The sequence below is a fragment of the Buteo buteo genome, chromosome 1 (assembly GCF_964188355.1).
Source record: "Buteo buteo chromosome 1, bButBut1.hap1.1, whole genome shotgun sequence".
NCBI classification, from domain to species: Eukaryota; Metazoa; Chordata; class Aves; order Accipitriformes; family Accipitridae; genus Buteo; species Buteo buteo.
Window position 1 is genome coordinate 48,867,782 of NC_134171.1, and position 20,660 is coordinate 48,888,441.

A 20,660-nucleotide genomic window follows, 5' to 3' on the forward strand; every position below is an offset into this window, starting at 1 on the left:
CTCACTTGAAAAGAATAATTATTTGGAAATCTTGATAATGCTTTTTGAACTTGCTACATTTTTGTTATATGTGATGATTCAGAGCAGGATAATGTATTCAGTTCCACATTTTTCCTAATTCTATTTCAAACAGGATTTTTATTTATTGTCTCTTGTATTCTATATTAAATTGCTCTTTTCATGGAATTTAGATTCTGCTTGAATTGACACATAGCTATGCATGTAGTTTCACCTTTTCATTCATTCTGTCAAAAGGTGGCTAATTAAAATTTTTAAGAATGTATCATTTAAAATATTTTTCAAAAATCCAAATTGAATTCAGATAAATGAAGGAAAAATAAACTCTTTATGGTGATTCAGGGTTAACATGCATTCCTATGATCCACAAAAAAAGGGACTATTTTCCTTAGAAGAATTCAGGAAAAGGTGAGTTTTAAATGAACAAAGCATAATCTGAATAAAAGGAATACATATGACTTCAGGTAAGAGGTAGTTCCAGTGGTACATGGGAGTTTGCAATTAGGAAAAGTTAAAACTCACATTTCGTTTAGGCAGGTGATGAAGTTGTGATCAAATTAGTAATCTACTGAGCAAGCAGTGATAGACAGTGCCTTGCCTATGAAGTTGTAATGCAGTGAAAGTCAGGGAGGAGTTGTTTTTATTGCCTACTGTAGGGTTCGGCGTTCGGAAGATCTCGCGATGTCACGGAAAGTTAGAGGGTTAGTCGCAGCCTTATGCTGTACCTGTAATCCCGCCTCCCCTTGTTAGTATAAAAGGAATTAACTGCACAATAAAAGGCGGAAGTTGGCGCTCACACTGCGTGTGTTATCTGTCTCTTTCCCTGATCTGGGGGTTGATCAGTGATCTAATTGTGGCACCTTGATATGCGGCGAATGCTACAGCCTACTATTTTAGTTCATGAATAAGCACCTAGCCTAGTACGTAGGTGTTTTGCTGTGCATCTGCTATTAATCACAGTAATATAAAATTAGAATAAAACCCTCTAAAGTGGGTGTGATTAAAGTGTTTTATTACTCCCATAGGTACATCTCTTGTAACTGTAGAAGCTTATGAACACAAATTTACAGGAGAAAACATAAAATACAGCATCTTCAATGACAAGGAAAGCATATTCTCCATACATCCCACTACAGGTACATTTTTATAAATGTATTTTTTTTCAGTTGTCTGTGTGTAGCCTAAAGAGTGTGGTCTCTGAAATATAGCCAGTCCCTACCACAAGAACAAGGGGTAGAGTATTACTGTCCTGTTACAACGAATAAATCATTAGTAAAACCAAGGATGTGGAGGGACCTGCACTATTGTAAACTTGATGTGGAAAGAAATTGAACACCAGTATACCTGTTTAAAATGCTCAGTTCTGATTAACTATTGATCACCAGGTGTTAGGAGTTGATAAACTACTGCTGTGTGATCCAAGGTGAGACTCCATCTTGTTTCTCATTATGAAGTTGCCCAAAAACTCAATAAACATAATCCTTCAAAACACTCCTAATGTAGGAAGCATTAGACCCTTGTTGAGTTAATGCTCTTTGTTTCAGGCAAACCATGACAAGTCTGGAAGTCAAGTTTGTTTATTTTTTTGGCGATTGTATTTGCATTTTGCAGCAGGTCTGCTTTTACCTGCTCTTCAGTCAGGAACTTTGGATGGCAGGAGAGTGGTGTGTTCCCCATGTGCATTTACATGCTCTCATCTAAGGCGTGTAAGATTGCATAGCTACTCTGGTTGCCTCTCAGCTCCTAAATCTCTGCAACAAAAGAGTTTGCCTTCTGAATAGCTGTAGTCTTTCTGGGATGGCATAGACAGTGTAAACAGTCTTCCTCAGAAGTAGTGTAAATAGTTTGTACTCTTAACAAATGGCTTTCTCCCTGAGTTCCTGGAGGCTTTAGTCTCTGATTATTCTGCTATCTCCAGGCATCAAGTGGTGTACTTATGTAAAGCAATCATGTTTGATGCTGATGAACAGTTAAAATTATTTTGTTTTGTTTAGAAGAGGGGCACTTAAAGGGCATACACTTGATTTGCAAGTCCTTCTTATTTCACTTAAATAAAGCTAGAAAGATTAATCTTAAAGAACGTCTTAGACCCAGACAAGTTTATCCCCAAGAAAGTGAATCTTCCCCAATATCACCTCCAAAAAAAAAAAAGGAAAAAAAAATCAGATGGGATTTTCCTTTTTTTTTATCAAGCCAGGCTGAAAAATGGTTACATGATGTTTTTAAGGGTCTTGTAAGCACTCCCTTCACAAACAATAGTGGCATTTCTATAGCAGTGGATGTCACAAGTCTTCATTTGAGATATTTGAGCCATTGTGGTTTCTTCTGTTTCCTTTCTTCTGAAACCTTTCTTCTGTTTCTTAGAAAGCATTAATTGAAGTGCAGCCTTCCAGGACTTCTTTTTAAGAACAGTTCTTACCTCAGCTTTAATTTTGACACCAGTAACTCTACCCCTTGTTTCTACAGCAGAAGTATTTTGAGCTTTATTGATGCCCTTTCTATCTTAGGTATTCTAAACTGCCAAAGGTCTGGTCTACTTCTATTTTCAAGCACTGATGTTAATTAACCCCACTTTGGAGACTTTCTCCCATTCTAGGGGGGGGTTTATTATATTGTAGAATCATATGAAGTATAGTAGGAAGTGACCCAAAGACATGAACTAGTCCGTCCTCTGATGCAGAAGGGGAATCAATTGTGCTGAAATCTGACAGAACTTTGTTGTGTTCTTAAAAACCTCCAGTGATAGTGATTTTGCAAAGCCTCTCAATAGCCTGTACAAGTCTTGGCAGTTGGAAAGTTTTTATTCATATTTATCTGAATGTTTGTTGAAATGATTTAAATTTATTACTACTTCAACTAGTAACAACAGACATAAGACAAAGGCAAAACCTCCATTCTTCACATATTTGAAGACTGTTACCCTGTTTCTTCTTAATGTGCACTTCACTAGAATGAGCAACTCTGGTTCTTTCACTTGTTCCTTCTAGGTGGTGTACCTCAAACTTGATTATTTGCACCATGCTCCACTAGAGTCTTAAAGTTACTCTGTCGTCTTGAAGTGTATTCCTTCTGCCACTGTCTATTTTGCTTTTTCTGTATACAGAATGTGATCATTTTTAAGTGTTGTGCTGAAGAGAGACCACCTGCCAGCTTTGAAATCTTTATGTTCAAGATGTAATTATTGAACACTGGACAGATCCATAAACAATAGCCAATCATTGCTGCTTATCTTAGAAAATAAAAACTAAAAAGCACTAGCTTGGAGAGCCACAGCAGATGGGTTCTTATGCTGTCACAGGTGTGGGACATAGATATTCATGGCATTATTACTGAAAAACCCATGCAAAACTCAGCTTGAATTCTGATGAAATTAACATAAAAATTAACTATCTTTGGTGTTTAGATGTAGTGAAGAATTTTGAGTATATTACTGTATTACTTAGAACATCAAAACAATGCTACGGATTTCCAAGGACATTTCAGGTTGAATGTGGAGGTGTCTAGTTGTGCTTGGTGTTCTCAATAATTTTCACTGATTATTTTTAATAGAATAACAGTTGGGGCGGTGGGGCTTACTGCATCAGGAGGAGTCAATGTTTTACCTGTATGTCAGTCAGATACAGAAATTGATGCAGCTGTTGCCCAATTTGGATATAGGTGGAGGGCTAGATGTAGCCACTTTCAGATGAGGTCCAAGAGTCTCTTCAGACACAGCTGGCTTACTGTCACGTGTCAAGGAGCACATGTCACGCAGCCACTTTCTTCCTCTCTATCCCTCTACAAGTAAATTGGCTTTGCTTTAGGAAATTGCCAACATGGTGGTCGATCAGTAAAAACCTAGCTGTCCAAGATTTGTACAGTAACTAGCATGTGGGGGGTGATGTTAGGTAGAGGAAGGACACAGTGGGGAGCTTGCTGGAATTCTGTTATGTGTTCAGTGAAGGAGACCATATACATTAGGGACTTTGTAACTGCATTTGTGGATGTTTTTTCCTGAAGACATATGTCACATCTTGATTTATTTTTTTTTATTATTTTAATAAACCAGGTGCAATCACAGTAAAAGAGCCAAAGTTTCTTGATTATGAAGTTAAGAATAAAATACATCTTTCAGTTTTGGCTGAAAATAGCTTGAATTCAGCGCTCTGTGGAGTCACAGTTTTGATACAAGATGTGAATGACAACGTACCTAAATTTGAGCAAAGCTACTACAAAGCATCAGTATGGGAAGGCCAAAGTCCTATAACAGACATCATACAGGTAAGTGGAAATATAAGTTGAAAGAGAATTCTTTATCTTCTTAATAGTTGTGCAGCTGGACTTTAAATTCTTTTAATTTTCTGTTTCTCTCTTCAAGTAGTTGAAAAACACCATTCAAAGCTGTGGTTCTGGTTACAATGTAGGCTGGGTCTTGCATTAATGCATCTACTGAAAGGGCTATAGCAATAAAAAGAATACTTTCAAATCATCAAACTAGTAGAGTCAAACCCAAGAGTTCAATTTAAAATCTGATGCCTAAAGAGCAGCTTGTCTCAATTTAAATGTGCAAACACTTCCTCTGAATGGATCCATTCTCTGAAAGTGTTTCCAGCTGGCCGTGTTAGTGCAAAAGAAGACATCAGTTGGACTAGGAGAACGCATAATTTCCTCAGTGTATGTTCTTGCATTGCAAGTAAGGTCACAGTGAGGGTCATGTTAGGTACTAAAGATATTCCTCCTCTAGAGAATAAATAAATGGAAAGCTACGAATGCCTCCAGGGCAAAGTGATTAGAAACTGATGGACATTGTATTTACAGAAACATATGTCCAGGAATGGAGAAGAATCAAAAGGCAGTCAACCCAGATGTGTAGTTGAAATTTTATGACAGAATACATTCTATTATGTTTCCTTTATTCAGTCTGACTGGTTGCCTCTGCTATGGTTTGGATCCCGTACTCATAATAATGCTTGTTCAGCAACCAGAAAAATACAAAGACAACTCTTTGAAGAGTCAGAGGAGTCTCTGAGAGACCTGTTCACTGCTGTTTAATGTTATTTATTTTGTTGGGGTTATAGCTTGCCTCTGCCCTTTTTACATTTTCTGGTTTGTATTTTGTAAAGTAATTAATAAACTATTCCATGAAACCTCTGAAAACTTAATAATTTAGTTATTTTATCCTTTGTCTGTTTGTATAGCAGTACTACTTTAAGGGCCAGTCCCAGGCCCCATTTTTATGCACTAAACAGAGACAGCATTCTAACAGCAACCTTATAGTAATATAAGCAGTGTAAAATGATTACATTCAGCCCTAGCCCTTTATGTAGCTGAATTTCGATTTACTCAGGGAAAGAATTCATGTACATCCTATTGCAATTCATGAGCAGATTTTGTGACCTCACGTGACACTCATGTTGGAGACCAGTATGATTGTTTGCTTAATCTGTGCAGTCAAAAGGAAAGTAACCAGAAATAGAGACTGTAGCATGAGGTTCTTCTTTCCGAAACTGCATTCTGCCCTTTTGAATTAAGCCTCAGTTTTGCTCCCAAACAGGTATTTGCAACTGACCTTGACAGTGGGCTGAATGGGGATACTGAATACTCAATTTTATCTGGTAATGAAAATGCAACATTTCTGATTGATTCAGCATGGGGGATTTTAGCAACTAATACAGTCCTAGATCATGAAAACACTTCATCTTACAGGTTTGTATGCCAGGTTCTTGTAAAAATGTATTCTTCTTTTTGTCCACTTTAACTTGAGATTGCTTGTGTTATGTATTTTGTAGTTTTCTGTTGATATCCATTACCCACAGAGCCTGGGTGCAAGCCAGACAGCATTGAGAACAGCACTAAAGCTGCCTATTTGTACCATGGATTCTTGCATACTTCTCAAATTTAGGGGAAGATATATAGTCTTGTTTAATAAATGGCAACACTTACTGATATAAACGAGTGTGATGATTCGCTATCAGAATGATGACAGTTCCTGGACTTTAGTTTATTAAGAACTGTACAGCCACTCCCTCTCCGTAACCTTTGTTTATAAATAAGTAAAGACACAGAGAAAGCACACATATTCTGTTCTTTAAATAGAATATAGTTCAAATTTCCTTCTCCATAATTTGATAAAGATGCTTCTGTAAGCTGTTTCCATCTATAAGCTGTCTTGTACTAAATAGTTTTTTCCTGCTTTCCAAGAAACTGTGAGTAAATATGATTGAGTGGACATGACAATTTTTCTTTACAGGTCATGCCATAATTGGAATTAGAAAGCAAATAAATCATGCCTTGAAGAGAAAATACAAATAGCAGATTCATTAATACACCCTTTTTACATACTGCAATCTCTACAAAAAGTAGATTTCTGTGTATGTGTCAGTAGAAGTTAGTTCTTTTTTTCCCATATGGTTGTGGCATCAGTTAAAATATTTGCAAGTTTTCCTATCCTCTGGGGCCTCAAAGTTTTAAACATCCAATCAGAATTCTGATGAACCAGAACAACTTTTAGAAAACCACATCAAAAAGTTCAACAGAATATGATTTCTTTCTTTTTTAAATGTCAGTGTGATCTGATAACAGTGTCCCAAAATACTTTGTTTTCACCTAATATACAGAACACTTCATTTGGAGTTTATTTTTTTCAGTTTTTCACTGAATCAAAAACATCAGTTCTGATTTTTAGTCATTTAAATAGCATAATACATTTTGTTGGTAACTAATACTTTAAAAGAATACCTGGAATAAATCCTTCAAAGGAAGGATGTTTACTGTTGATGAAGTATTGAACATGTAAACATAATAATTCTCATATCTGTCTTTAACTGGGAGCCTGATTTATTTCAGTATTTATGTAGGAATTCTAGCCTTTTAAATTGACAGTTTGTTTGAGGAATCTGAAACTTCATATTCCTTCTCTTTATTAATATGTTATTAATCTGTACATTGTTAGGTGAAATGTGAATAGCAAAAGAAGCTTTCAAAACTGTTTTCTTGTTTAATTTCAAAATGTTACCATTGGTTCTTTCAAATTTGCAAGTTGTTTATTTTATCTAAATTGAACGTTTTCATCCCCAGAAGTTCTAAGTCCCTTATAATAGGAGTTACAATGAAAGTGTTGACAGAACCTTAATTTTAATGCTTTGGCTGAGATGTTTTTATGAGAGTTTTTTCCTGAAACCTTAGAAAGTGATTATTTTTAGTAAAATATTTCCATATGTATACCTTACCAATATTCATTCTAGAAAAAATACTCTTTCTATATGGAATTATACATGGTCACAGATTGAATACTAGCCTGCAATTCAAGTTATGTGTTCTGTCGGCGTCAGAAACCACAAGAACACCCAGAGCAGAGCTGGTGTGGTTCAGGAATGGAAGTGCTGCAATCCACAGCTTGAGTTACAGCCTTGGTATTCCATATTGTCATGTGAACATTCAGGAAGTAATATCTATTTGACACTTTAAACAGAATCTGTGACTTAGAAGAAAGGGGGGGAAATAAAGCATTCAGAAGATCAGCAGGGAGACCCAGAAAATATGATGCGACATGCAGTTGTTAGTGCACAAAATGTTTAATTGAGATGCCAGGCTGTGACGTGTATATCCTTTCACATAGCTTGATGTTTTCTTTTTTTGGTATGTTCCTTTTTTTTTTAGAGCACCTGTTGAGTTAGATTTAATTTTGAATTCCCTTCTGGATAATTTTAAATAGTAGGGAATGGTGAAGTCTTCCAAATAATCTTTGCTTACAATAAACATTTGCTCTGTATTGCTCAGAAGCTAGTTCCCGCAGAGAGTAAATGTCCTTGTATCCATCTTTATCAGGTTGTTACTTACCATTTTCTTTGCTACATTGTTTGTGGAAATCAAAAGATTGTTAACAGAATCTACTTCCCAACCTCATGCAGGTGTAAGATGGAAGCATACAGGTCTTAATCTGACAGTGAGATTCTGGTCCCGCTAAAATCACTGGGAACTTTGCCATTGTCAAATGGTGCATGTATTCAGCTTTTTCACTTTATCACTTACATTTATAGTATAATAGGGGGCTATTCTATATCTCTGCAGATATTTTGGCTGAATATTACTTTGGATGTTTTTATATTATTCAATTTTAACATTCCTGTTGTCCCTTTATAAACAATGAGGAGAGTCAGGTTCCTCCAAAGGACAATTTAGTACTTAAATTTTAGTTCCTGCTCTGAATTACCAACTGGAGAAATGTGTCTTATTTGAAAGAGTCTTGCTAGCTTGTTTAACCACCTACATTTGTTATGAAGTTGGGTGAAATGAATACAGATGAATACTTCCTTTTCTTTGTATGATTTTGTTATGGTTTTGCCACCTAGAATCTCCTGGACATTTTTCCTGCAAGACACAAAAAATAAAACTCCAGACAGTCAACCTTAGAAAAAGAAAGGTGGAATTCAAGAGTTGCAATGAGGAGCAGAAAGGGCTAATCTTTTTGTTTGTAATTTTTCCCCTGCTTATAACATTGGTGGATAATTCGGTGATTTCTGACCAATAGTGACAATTACTGCTTCCTTTAATTGTAGGTTAGTTATACAAGCTGCTGATAAAGGAAACCCCAGACTTTCTGCTACAAGTATTGTGAGGATACAAGTGTTAGATGTTAATGACAATGCTCCAGTTGTCCAACCACCAGGTGAAGTGGAGGTCCCAGAAAGTAAGTGTGATAGTACAGCTAAGTTTTGTTAAGACTGGGATTTGTCAGACAACAATAGTGCTTTTGGTGATTTGTGTAACCAAGAAACTGTAGTAAAAAGGATAATACTGAAATATTGACGTAAAGTGTGATCTGCTTTTGTTCTCAGAGGCATTATTCTTAATCTTTAGACATTGTGGTTAAGAATAGTTTGGAACAAAACCGTAGGCAATTCAGAAAGAGGAAAACAAACTGCAGAAATACATCTGTAATCTGCTCATTTTGGACTTCAGTGTCATATTCTGCTTTTCTCCAGTAAAAATACTTGGTGTTATAACCAGCATTGCTAGAAATGAGACATTTTGAACTTCATTGTGATGAAAGAAATAATTTCTGTAAATATGAATGAAGCTTTAAAATGCTCTATATTTTGATCCAGTTGATGATCATGAAGAGGAGGACCCAGGACCTCCTGAGTTCTCATCCCATCATACAATTGGTATGTTGTGTGACATTTGCAGACCTTGAGTCTTAAGCCCAGCATTTTCAAATACAGGCATCACACATGTGATGCATTAAGTTACACAGCAGAAAATTTATAAAGATTTAGGTGCTGAAATTCCAGTACTCCTGTTAACAAAAGATATCAAGGCTGTCTTTCTATTGAAATTTTTTAGCCTTTCCTAAACTTAGCTCCCACTGGTAATGACAAGTACGGGAGTCATGGATGCACAGCAGCTGTAAACAACTGGCTACTTATTTAGGTTTTTGTATTCCATTTAAGAACACTTGCTTTAGGACATGGCACAGCATTTTTGAGGCTTAATGCCCCAGGCATGCAAATGGGAAATGGTTTAATTTCTGTTAGCTCCAGGCTTTATTAGGTGATCACTAATACGTTCAGTTTGCAATCCCTGGTACTGTCAATCTGGCACATGACAAAAACTGTCTGTATCCAGTTTCTCACTCTCATAGGACTATACCTTGAGCTCTGAAGATTTTTGTGCCATGTAGGCCTGGCTGGAGGTCTCGTTTCTCCCTAGTGGCCTTCTCCTTTGGAAAAGCTTCAGAATTGCCTTCACTGGTTCTACATGGACTAGGGGACTCTGATGCCTCAGTTAAATATTCTTGTTGAAGTTTGTTACACTGTTCCATAAATTCATGTCACCTAAATGCTTGTGGAAAATCATGGAAGTTCCTGTTGCTGGTGAAGAAACAGTTATGGCTACACTGGATCTGGGAAAGTCTAAAGAAAACCTGAATTAAAATTTATAAAATACTAATACTAAAATAAAAGCAAGATGCATTTGAAGAAATCCACTACTGTTTCCATAGTAGTTTGGGATATTGCTCTTATTCTAAAACACAAAGTCAAAATACACCAAAAGCTAATACAGAAAGTTTACATATATCTAAAATCCAATATTACAAGATTGGCAAAATCTTCAGAAAGTATAACATCATCTTTTAGCTATGACTTATTCTGAAAATTACTGTTTCAGATGCCCTGCCTGGTTTTACGGTGACTCAGGTGTCAGCAAGTGATGAGGACTCCAGGCCAGCACTTCAGTTTGGTTTTATTTGTGGTAATAGTCCCGGAATGAAATTTGCCATTGATCAACACACCGGTGTAGTCACAGTGATAGAACCATTAGATTTTGAAGAAACTGCTGTGTATAAGCTGAGAATCGTAGTTTCGGATTCTGTACATCAAACAGAAGCAGAACTCACCATCCTTGTTTTGGACGTCAATGATAACCCACCAGTGTTTACTCAGGATTTGTATCAGGTGGGAATGTGGCAAATGGACAATGAACATAGGATATCTTTCTGTGTATGATGATAAATAGTTGGAGTGCTTGTTTTATTTGTCTTAAAAATGCATTTAAGCACTGAGAGGGAAGGTCTGTGCAAACTTTTACTGAGCAGAAACAGAGAAGAGCTCTTCTGGGAAACCCCAGACCCTTCCTAGGAATTCTGCTAAAAGGACTGATGGAACTGTTAAGTTTTCATGTTTGTTGTTTCTGACTTCAGAAGGAAAGTGGTGTGAATGCTAGCTGTACTCCATACACCATCCATTCATCACTAGGGGTTACTGGATATAATCCAAACCAGTTTGGGGAGCAGGGTCTAGTGTTCAGAACTTCCTTCTTCTGAGAGAATGGTAAACAAGTTTGTACATTTATTCTGGCCCCATTACTGTGGCATGCATTTTCAGTTACACAGCTCCACAGAGGTGTAGCAAATGCCCCTGTGGTATGTCATGTACATACAGTTTGTAATGTGTAACCCAGCCTTATAGCAATGGCACTGATCTAGGGAGTGAGGGATATGAGTTTTGACGTCCTCAACATCCCCTACAAGACTGAGGAGGGTACAGAGCTCAGCTTTTGGACTTCTGGACAAGGATTTGAACTGCTAGAATGTTGTAGAAGTCAAGTTGTCCAACAATGTTTTGAAACAAAGCTGGTTTAGCAACTATGGACAACTATGAGCCACTAAGATGATTAAATGAATTGAAACATATATAAAATGGAATAGAATAGACTATTTCAGTTGGAAGGGACCTACAACGATCATCCAGTCCTGACTAATTCAGGGCTGCCCAAAAGTTAAAGCATGTTATTAAGGGCATTGTCCAAATGCCTCTTGAACACTGACAGGCTTGGGACCTCAAACACCTCTCTAGGAAGCCTGTTCCAGTGTTTGACCACCCTCTCAGTAAAGAAATGCTTCCTAATGTGCAGTCTAAACCTCCCTTGGTGCAGCTGTGAACCATTCCCACATGTCCTGTCACTGGATACCAGGGAGAAGAGATCAGCATCTTCCTCTCCACATCCCCTCCTCAGGAAGCTGTAGAGAGCAATAAGGTCACCCCTCAGCCTCCTTTTCTCCAAACTAGACAAGCCCAAAGCCCTCAGCTGCTTCTCACAGGACGTTCCCTCCAGCCCTTTCACCAGCTTTGTTGCCCCCTCTGGACACATTCCCTTCACATCCTTCTTAAATTGTGGGGCCTAGAACTGCACACAGTCCTCAAGGTGAGGCAGCACCAAAGCTAAAGTACATGGGGATAATAATTTCTCTTGACTGACTGGTTATCCTGTGTTTGATGCACCCCAGGATGGGGTTTCCCCTCTTGGCTGCCAGGGCACACTGCTGACTCATATTGAGCCTGCTGTCGACCAGCACCCCCAGATCCCTAAAAAAATACGGAATGCTTTACAATTTTGTGTGCCGTCCTTGGGCAGGGGCCGTGCTAAGCTTCTCTGTATCACTCCAATTTTAGTGTATGTGCTGCCGAAGTGAGCACGGTACCATACAAGGCTCTAAAGGGTAGGCTGCTAAAAGGGTTTTGCCCTGACTTCATCTGCCCTAAGGTTGTGGGGCTTGGACTAAGGCTCAGCACATGTAATGGCTTGGAGTTAGGGTTAGGGATGGGAGAGAGACAAAGCATGGAGCTCCGGGTGAAGTTAGGCTGCAGTAAGGCTGCCACAGGAAAGGTGAGGCTGCCAGAGGAGTTGTTTCCTTAGCACTTGTTTGTGTGGGGCTAGGCTGTGTGGCTTGGGCTGAGGCCCAAGAGACCCTAGAGCATGGATCGTTCAGCCTGGGAAAGAGAAGGCTCAGGGTGGGTCTTACCGATGTGTGTAAATACTAGTGGGGGGAGTAAAGAAGACAGAGCCAGACTCTCCTCTGTGGTGTCCAGTGACAGGACAAGAGGCAGTGGGCACAAACTGAAATACAGAACATTCTGTTTAAACATCAGGAAAACCTTTTTCTTTTTAAATTCTAACAGTGACTGAGTACTGGCACAGGTTGCTCAGAGAGGTTGTGGAGTCTCCATCCCTGGAGATACTAAAAACTCAACTATATACAGTCATGGGTACCGTGCTCCAGGGGACTCTCCTCTGGGCAAGGGTTGGACAAGATGCACTGTGGAGGTGCTCTCCAGCCTCAGCAATTCTGCCGTCCTGTGAACTGAGCTGTTTGCTTGACTTGGCACTTTTTGTGCGGGGTGGATGTGCTCAGAGCCAAAAAATACGAGGCACCACAGAAGACTTGGATTTAATAATGCTTCATTTATAAGTCTCAGACAGATTTAGTCAAAAAATAAGTCTAAACATTTGGTTTAGTAAAGAAATTGCAACACCTGAGCATGTGCAGGCACCACAGTTTAGTCACTTAGATAACTATGGGACAGACTGTAGGCACCTGTGAAACTTTCAGGTGCCTGAGTTGTCAGGATTTGTGTAAACTGCCCAAACTCGTAAGTCTGAATTATGAAAAAAAAAAAAAAAAAGGCACTATTAATGCTCAAGTGTTTTTTAGACCTTGCCTTAAGTTTTCCTCAACCCTCATATGTGTCTGATTTCAGAGAATAGTTTAGGCAAGTACTTGCTTGTGCAAGGGCTAGGAATTTTTTTGTAGATTGGAGCAGACATTACAGGCAGTGTTATTAACTGAAGCAAAACACTGTAGCTCTATTGACTATACTAATGTAAACAGCTGAGCTTTTCTCTCCACAATCCTGATGTTTTGGTGTATTGCTTGGACAGTAAGATACACTGCTTCTTTTTGGGCGATGATATGTATAATTCCCTATTCATCATCCTGTAATTTTTACCCTTTTATTGTCCTTTCAAGTGTTTTCATATTTATACTTTTCATATCTAGTTTTATACGTATATATATAGCTATTATATAAATATAATCACTCTGTTAAAATGATTTAAACTAACACTTGAAGTTATAACAAAAGCAGCTGCTGTATCATACTGTTCATTTGAAATTTGATTTATAAGGTGGAAGGAAACTTTGGTCACAAAAGTACTATATCTGGACATCAAATAATGGAAGCTCTTAAGGAGAAGGGCTTTCTTGGTTTCATAGATTATATGAAGAAAAAAGGGAGTATTTTGAAAAACTAAATTCTAGGAATAATCCACTGATGATTAAGTGCTCTGGTGCTGGAATTTTCAGGGTACATATGTTGGGTTTTTTTAATGGTCAATCATATACTCCAGATGGGGACTGCAGACTGTATTCCATGTATGAAAATCAAGGTGTTTCTGAAAGCAGGGAGAAAAGCCAATTTTAGTTGCAGTCCATTGTAGGTATTCCTTCCATTAGTGTACTATTGCAAAAAGAGATTCAGTGATTCTCTGAACTTATTGTCAAAATGAACTAGAACTAGATGTATTTTACTACTGTTTAAAGTTTACTATAAATTTTGGCTGTATTGTATACATCGTTTGCAATATCTCAATTCTTTATAGTTTTGTCCCAGAAGAAAATGGGTAGGTGAAACTTTTTCCAAAGCTGGGAACTGTGTTTGTTTTTTTCTAGTAAGATCAAATGAAGGAAAATGTATTTTTCATGTTCAAAATCTTTTATTAAGCTCTATCAAAACTGTACTTTTGCTTTATATGTCAGGTGAGCTTGCCAGAGCTAATTTCTGTGGATGCTACTGTTCTGACAGTCTCTGCTGTGGATAGGGATTCAGAGCATAATGGAATGATTTCCTACAAAATCCTCTCTTCCTCTGAGGGATTTTCCATTGATCACAAGAATGGTGAGTCTGTAAGCACAGTTTATTATTTCAGCTTTTTCAGTGTAAATTGAAGAGTCCTATTGCAATTCCTCACCTGTTGCCAGTAATCACTTAAGTTCTGGAAATCTTTGGTGGCCAAAGTCCACTGTATGTTCTGGCTAAATCTGCCATTGTCGCTGAAGAACTGGTCACATCAAAGACTGGAGTTCTCAGTTTGTCCCTGAACCATGCAAGAGGCAGCTAGTCACAACATCCTATAGGTGCTATTCCTCTGATGTGATTTGATAGAAAAGTTGGTGTACATTTTGCATTGATTTATAATGTTTCAGCTCACGTATTAGATTTCAGTCAATTTAAGTTTGTACTTAGTATTTTTCAGTATAAGTTGAACCTATCATAATGGAGCTTCTCTACAGCTTGGGCAGTATGTTTTTAAGATTGCTTCTTTAGAGAGCTTATATTATCCTATAATCCTAAATGGAATTTAGAAGTTTTCTAAATTGAGAACACTCTCTCCAAAGTACATACTTTTCTTCAATAGTTAAGAGATTTACTGGTTTAAATTTTCTGGCCCAATGTTGTAACACTCTGGGAGGTGGAAAACTGTGCATCTCTCTCTTTGTATGCATGTGTACATGAGATTTTGGGGAATATCAGCTTCAGACATTACTAGATACTGCAAAAATGATGTGCAACTATTGTTCAGTGAGCAAGTTCTTACACTTACATGCTATTCCCAGATGTTTACATGACATGAATTTTTGAAAGCAATGTTTGTTGGGTGATGGTAACTATAAACACTGAATGTCTCACCCAGTTAAAGCTGTTTTCTGTTTTTACCCATTTGTTACTCTGTAATCACCAACCTGTCTTTATGTTTGGCCAGTGGCTGTTTTCAACTGTGATCAGAAAATTGTCACATGTCATTCTCTCTGTGGTGCTTAGCTATAGACTGTGAAGAGTGAAGTAGAAGTAGATGGCTTATGAACATAGTCATTGAATGGTTTGGGTTGGAAGGGACCTTTAAAGGTCATCTAGTCCAACCCCCCTGCAATGAGCAGGGACATCTTCAACTAGATCAGGTTGCTCAGAGCCCCATCCAACCTGACCTTGAATGTTTCCAGGAATGGGACATCTACCACCTCTCTGGGCAACCTGTTCCAGTGTTTCGCCACCCCCCATAGTAAAAAATTTCTTCCTTATATCTAGTCTGAATCTACCCTCTTTTAGTTTAAAACCATTACACCTTGTCCTATTGCAACAGGCCTTACTGAAAAGTCTGTCCCCATCTTTCTTATAAGCTCCCTTAAAGTATTGAAAGGCTCCAATAAGGTCTCCCCAGAGCCTTCTCTTCTCCAGGCTGAACAACCCCAACTCTCTCAGCCTGTCTGCATAGGAGAGGTTCTCCAGCCCTCTGATCATCTTCGTGGCCCTCCTCTGGACTCATTCCAACAGGTCCATGTCCTTCTTATTTTGGGGGCCCCAGAGCTGAACGCAGTACTCCAGGTGGGGTCTCACAAGAGCAGAGGGGCAGAATTGCCTCCCTTGACCTGCTGGTCACACTTCTTTTGATGCAGCCCAGGATATGGCTGGCTTTCTGGGCTCTGAGCACACATTGTCGGTTCATGTCCAGCTTTTCATCCACCAGTACCCCCAAGTCCTTCTCAGCAGGGCTGCTCTCAATCCCTTCATCCCCCAGCCTGTATTGATACCAGGGATTGCCCTGACCCAGGTGCAGGACCTTGCACTTGGCCTTGTTGAACCTCATGAGGTTCACATGGGCCCACTTCTTGAGCTTGTCCAGGTCCCTCTGAATGGCATCCCGTCCCTCAGGTGCGTCAACTGCACCACTCAGCTTAGTGTTGCCTGCAAAGTCATTGAGGGTGCACTCGATCCCACTGTCTGTGTCACTGATGAAGATATTAAAGGATGCTGGTCCCAGTACGGACCCCTGAGACACACCACTCATGACTGATCTCCATTCAGACATTGAGCCATTGACCCACTACTCTCTGGATGTGAGAGAGTTACTTTGGGGTGTGCAGCTGTTACGGTTGAGTAATTTTCAAATATGACTGATTAGAGTCAGCTTTTGGAATCACATTTACTTGCCTTAGTGAGCGTGAAGTGTGGTCTTTTGTTAATTCTGTTTTATTTTCAGGTTCAGTGTTCGCTACGGGACCAGTGACACGGCTGGAAAAGTTTTCCATTATTCGGCTCCTGATAGAAGCCACAGATGGTGGGTGTCCCACCCTGAGTGCGGTTACCTCTGTAGAGGTGCACATAGAAGATGTAAATAACTATGCCCCTCAGTTCACAAGAGTTCTGTACAATCTCAGTGTGAACGAGGATACCTCAGCTGGAGAAAGTGTTCTCACGTTTTCAGCCATTGACTATGATTGGACCCGTGAAAACACATATGTTGAATACTCTATTATTGATGGCAATGCTGAGAATTTATTCTCCGTGGAAACAAGTGTCATGGAGTCAGAAACATCCTACAAACTTGTTGGCAGTCTTGTTTTGAACAACGTTCTTGACAGGGAAACGGCTTCTTCTCACCGTTTGGTCCTCCTTGCCTCTGATCATGGAACGCCCTCCTTGAATTCAACTGCTACTGTACTAATAACTGTGCTGGATGTTAATGATAATCCTCCAGTATTTAGCAGCCCGGAATACCATATTCATCTCAAGGAAAGCATCCCTGTAGGTAGTCACGTCACTGAAGTTTCAGCAAATGACTGCGATGCAGGCACTAACGCAGAGATCACTTATGCTATCATCTCTGGAAATGACAGGGGACATTTTCGCTTGGATGGGAAAACGGGATCAGTGGATTTGATGAAAATCCTGGATTACGAGGATACCATGAAATTCACTTTGATCATCCAAGCCACAGATGGAGGAGCTGATGTAAAAAATGTGGCTTTTTCTGTTGTTCTTGTCAGCATCCTAGATGACAACGATTATAGCCCACTGTTTCTGTTTCCCAGCCTGAGCTGTAGTGTCAGTGAAAATCTGCCTACGTTTTCTTTTGTGTGTGCTGTCAATGCACTGGATTTTGATAAAGGCTCCTATGGGCACCTTACCTACTCCGTCCAGTCTTCATGTTTGGCTCATCGTGAAGCTCCTAGAGACCACAACATGTTCTTCATTGATCCTTTGACAGGAGATATTCATACAAAGCAAATGTTTGACTATGAAAGTCAGAATAGGTACTGTCTCATAATCCAAGCAAAAGACAAAGGTGACTCACTGGCTACTGTTACAGTTCAGGTAGATATTGAGGGGAGAGATGAATTTGACCCAGTGTTTACACAAGATCAGTATTTCTTTAATCTCCCTGAGAGGAACGAAGCAGGCCAGTTGCTTGGCAGAGTGACAGCATCGGACAGCGATGGTGGACTGGATGGAGTTGTTCATTACTCCCTGCTAAAAACCTCTTCATTCTTTTCTGTGAATCAAACCAGTGGTAATATTTATTTGACTCAGGCTGTTCACAGAAAGAAAAATGGCAGCAAAAGGAATGATGACACCCTGGAATTGTTGGTAAGAGCTCATAGCCCCCAGATTGAGTCAAAGTTCACAGTATGCACTGTTTTGGTAAATGTTTCCAATTCTCCTGAGAGTTATCCCATAGTGTCAGCATACAGCCTGACCATTAGCATTTCGGTCTCCTTGATAGTGTTCCTACTGCTTGCGGTCAGTCTTACTGCACTTATTCTAAGACATAAGTGGAAATATCTGACGAATGCTTGTGTGAAAAAAGAAGTAGTATCCTCCTCAGCTACTGATGTGAATTCAGCCAGCGAAGATAAGGACTGCCAGAAAATCCAAAGTACTGAGAGCAGTATGCTTCCCATGGGTGCCATAGCAGAATGGCTGAGCCTAGTAGGAGTCGAAGAAGGGAAGGATGATGGTGTCCCCTGCAGGCATTCAGACTCCAGTGGCCACGGTTCTGCCGAAGGAGAAACTGCAGAGGACGAGGAAATCAAAAGGATCAATGAGCATCCTTGCAGAAGGAGCACTGGCTCGGTGCTGAGCGAGCACGGCTCACGGGTGCCAGATTCAGGGATCCCAAGAGAGTCTGATCAGATCTCCTGTCAGTCTGGAGAAATGGACGTCATGGCTACCATGCAAAGCATGGAGAGTGTGCAGGCCATTAAAGAAGACAGAGAAGAAGCCTGTGACACAGCCTTCGCACATAAAATGTTGTCTCAAACAATTAAGAAAATTGGAATAAAAGAGAAAGACATAATGACAGACCTCACAAGAGACTATGTCTTGATGTCAGATAGGCAGGACTCTGGGTATGATTCACTTGCAACTCTTGGCACCCCTGATGAGGATCTCGGAGGTGGTTATGACTGGGATTATGTGCTCAGCTGGGAACCCAGATTTCAACATCTTGCCTCAGTGTTTAATGATATTGCAAAACTGAAAGATGAAAATGTACACATTCATAGCTTCCCTAAGGAGAAGAAGTCTCTTGTTTTCCCTCCTCCCTTGATAACATCAGTAGCTCAGCCTGGCATAAGGACAGTGCCACCACGAATGCCAAATATAATATCAGGGCAAGCATTTAAAAAATACCCTCGTTCTCCCCTTATCCATAATCTTGGATACCCTCCACCAACTATGACCCCCAGTTTTTCTCCTTCTCTCTCTTTACTTACCATGCAGACACCTACTGCTTCTCCAGTAATGTCTGATGGGAAAATGATAGGAACACATCTCATTGATCCAAGCTGTGAACTTGCAACAGAGGAAGAAATTCAGGTCTAGGTTATCAACTAACAGTAGTTTATGGTAAAAAATATGGCTTAAAATGTGTTTTTCTATTGTTTAACAAGCAAAATATGCCTATCAGAGCTATATCACCAGTATTCCTTCTGTTTTCATGAGCTGAAAAAGTTAAAATACAACATAGCCACAAACTTGGTAATTATCCATCTTGTTCCTCCCAAAATACACTGTGAGGCCATGAGGCTTCTCCTCTTTCAGCTCCCAACAACTGTGGTTTCCTATGTAAATCATACAGCCAGGTGCCTGATAACCAACTTGACCGATTTTACTGGTTTTCTCATAAAATATGAGAAGATAAATAATGAATGAAATAAATGGTAGTAATTCTTTACTGTGGAAAAACTTTATTAGCATGCCATTTCTGTGGTGGTATTAGAAGAGGGTACTAGAGGGATGTGTAAGTACGGCAGGATTGGGGGTGGGCAAAGAATAAAGCAAGGATTCCTATTGAGCTCTTTCTTGAGTGTTTACCCAGATTTCCCACATCTCAGCCCCTGGGTCCCAACAACCTGTTGGGCCTGGTGCAGTTTCATCATCTAGCATGGCTCCCCCCCGGGCTTTATTAGCTAACTTTGTGCTGTGGAATCCCACTTAGCAGGTTCTGTGCACCTTTCGTTTATCTCCTGGTGTAAAGCCTGTGAGTCCTGATTATCTGAATAATAACAGATCACCCTTGGAAAACAGAATAACCAGTGGTAAGATAAAAGCAACTATCTTCTCTATTACTAGATCTAAAATGGATGCCTCTTATGTTTCTGTCCTATTACAGAAGCTGTCCTGGTCCTCAGGCAGCTGCAGGAACAGACAGTGTTACAGTTCTGAAGGGTTTGTATGCCTCCACCCTGGTCTTTGGTCCTGTGCTGGGCATATCTCTGCAAGACCAGATAATCTGGCCTTGTTTGTTGTATGTATCATACATATGGCATTTTGTGTATGTATGTATATCCAGACACATACACATGCCTATACTGCTGTGTATGCTTGTATATTGTATCAGATCAATAAAATACATAGAAAATACATCTAGAGTAACTCTGGTTTCTCTTCAGTGTATATTTAAAAGTATTTTGCATCACGTGTATTAAAACTGGGCTATAGGGAAGGGTCCAGTTGGTGCCTGGGAATCTGTTACAAGTTGGATGTGTACAGAGGTATATATTGTACAGGTCACAACAGGTGGAGGAAGAGCATACGGTGTGGTTAGACTGAGTGATCTTGTGGGATCAGCATCATGTGTGCAGGGGCTTTTGTCGTTTCCTCGGTTACGCATGTCAAGATTTGCAGCCAGTGGGCTCGTAACCTGTCTTTGAATAGAATCCTGTTTCAAATGCTACACCTGCACGGTACTATCATGCAACAGGATCCATGCAGCTATGCAAGAGTGCTTCTTTTAAGCTGGCATTTGTTCTTTGTACTGGCGTGGAGAATGAAACAAGGCGTAGCTTAGGAATTCATCGGGATAGACAAATGTTACTAAGAAAGGAGACAGGATGGTAAGTTTTATAGTCAGACAAAAACCTGTGCCAGGAAGAGGAAAGGAAAGAAGAAGAGTCATTCCCAGTTCATATCTGAACATGGAGTATCAGTTTAAGGCTATTATTTCAGAATTAATATTATTCTCCACCTGTTAACATTATGCTA

At 39.5% G+C, this 20,660-nt stretch overlaps 1 protein-coding gene and 1 non-coding gene across 2 annotated transcripts in view; one reads left to right on the forward strand and one right to left on the reverse strand.

Annotated features, from left to right (window-relative positions):
• The window catches only part of DCHS2 (dachsous cadherin-related 2), a 72,380-nt gene extending 53,382 nt beyond the window's left edge, over positions 1-18,998 (forward strand). Inside the window, 7 exon segments of the mRNA XM_075035707.1 lie at positions 1,044-1,154; positions 4,067-4,278; positions 5,552-5,703; positions 8,556-8,686; positions 10,168-10,454; positions 14,096-14,234; positions 16,375-18,998. Of these exon segments, the coding sequence (XP_074891808.1) occupies positions 1,044-1,154; positions 4,067-4,278; positions 5,552-5,703; positions 8,556-8,686; positions 10,168-10,454; positions 14,096-14,234; positions 16,375-18,998 (3,656 nt within the window).
• LOC142037437 (U6 spliceosomal RNA) lies at positions 11,869-11,975 on the reverse strand. The gene has a single exon (XR_012652376.1). It is a non-coding gene; the product is annotated as a U6 spliceosomal RNA (small nuclear RNA).
• Positions 18,999-20,660: the final 1,662 nt, after the last annotated feature.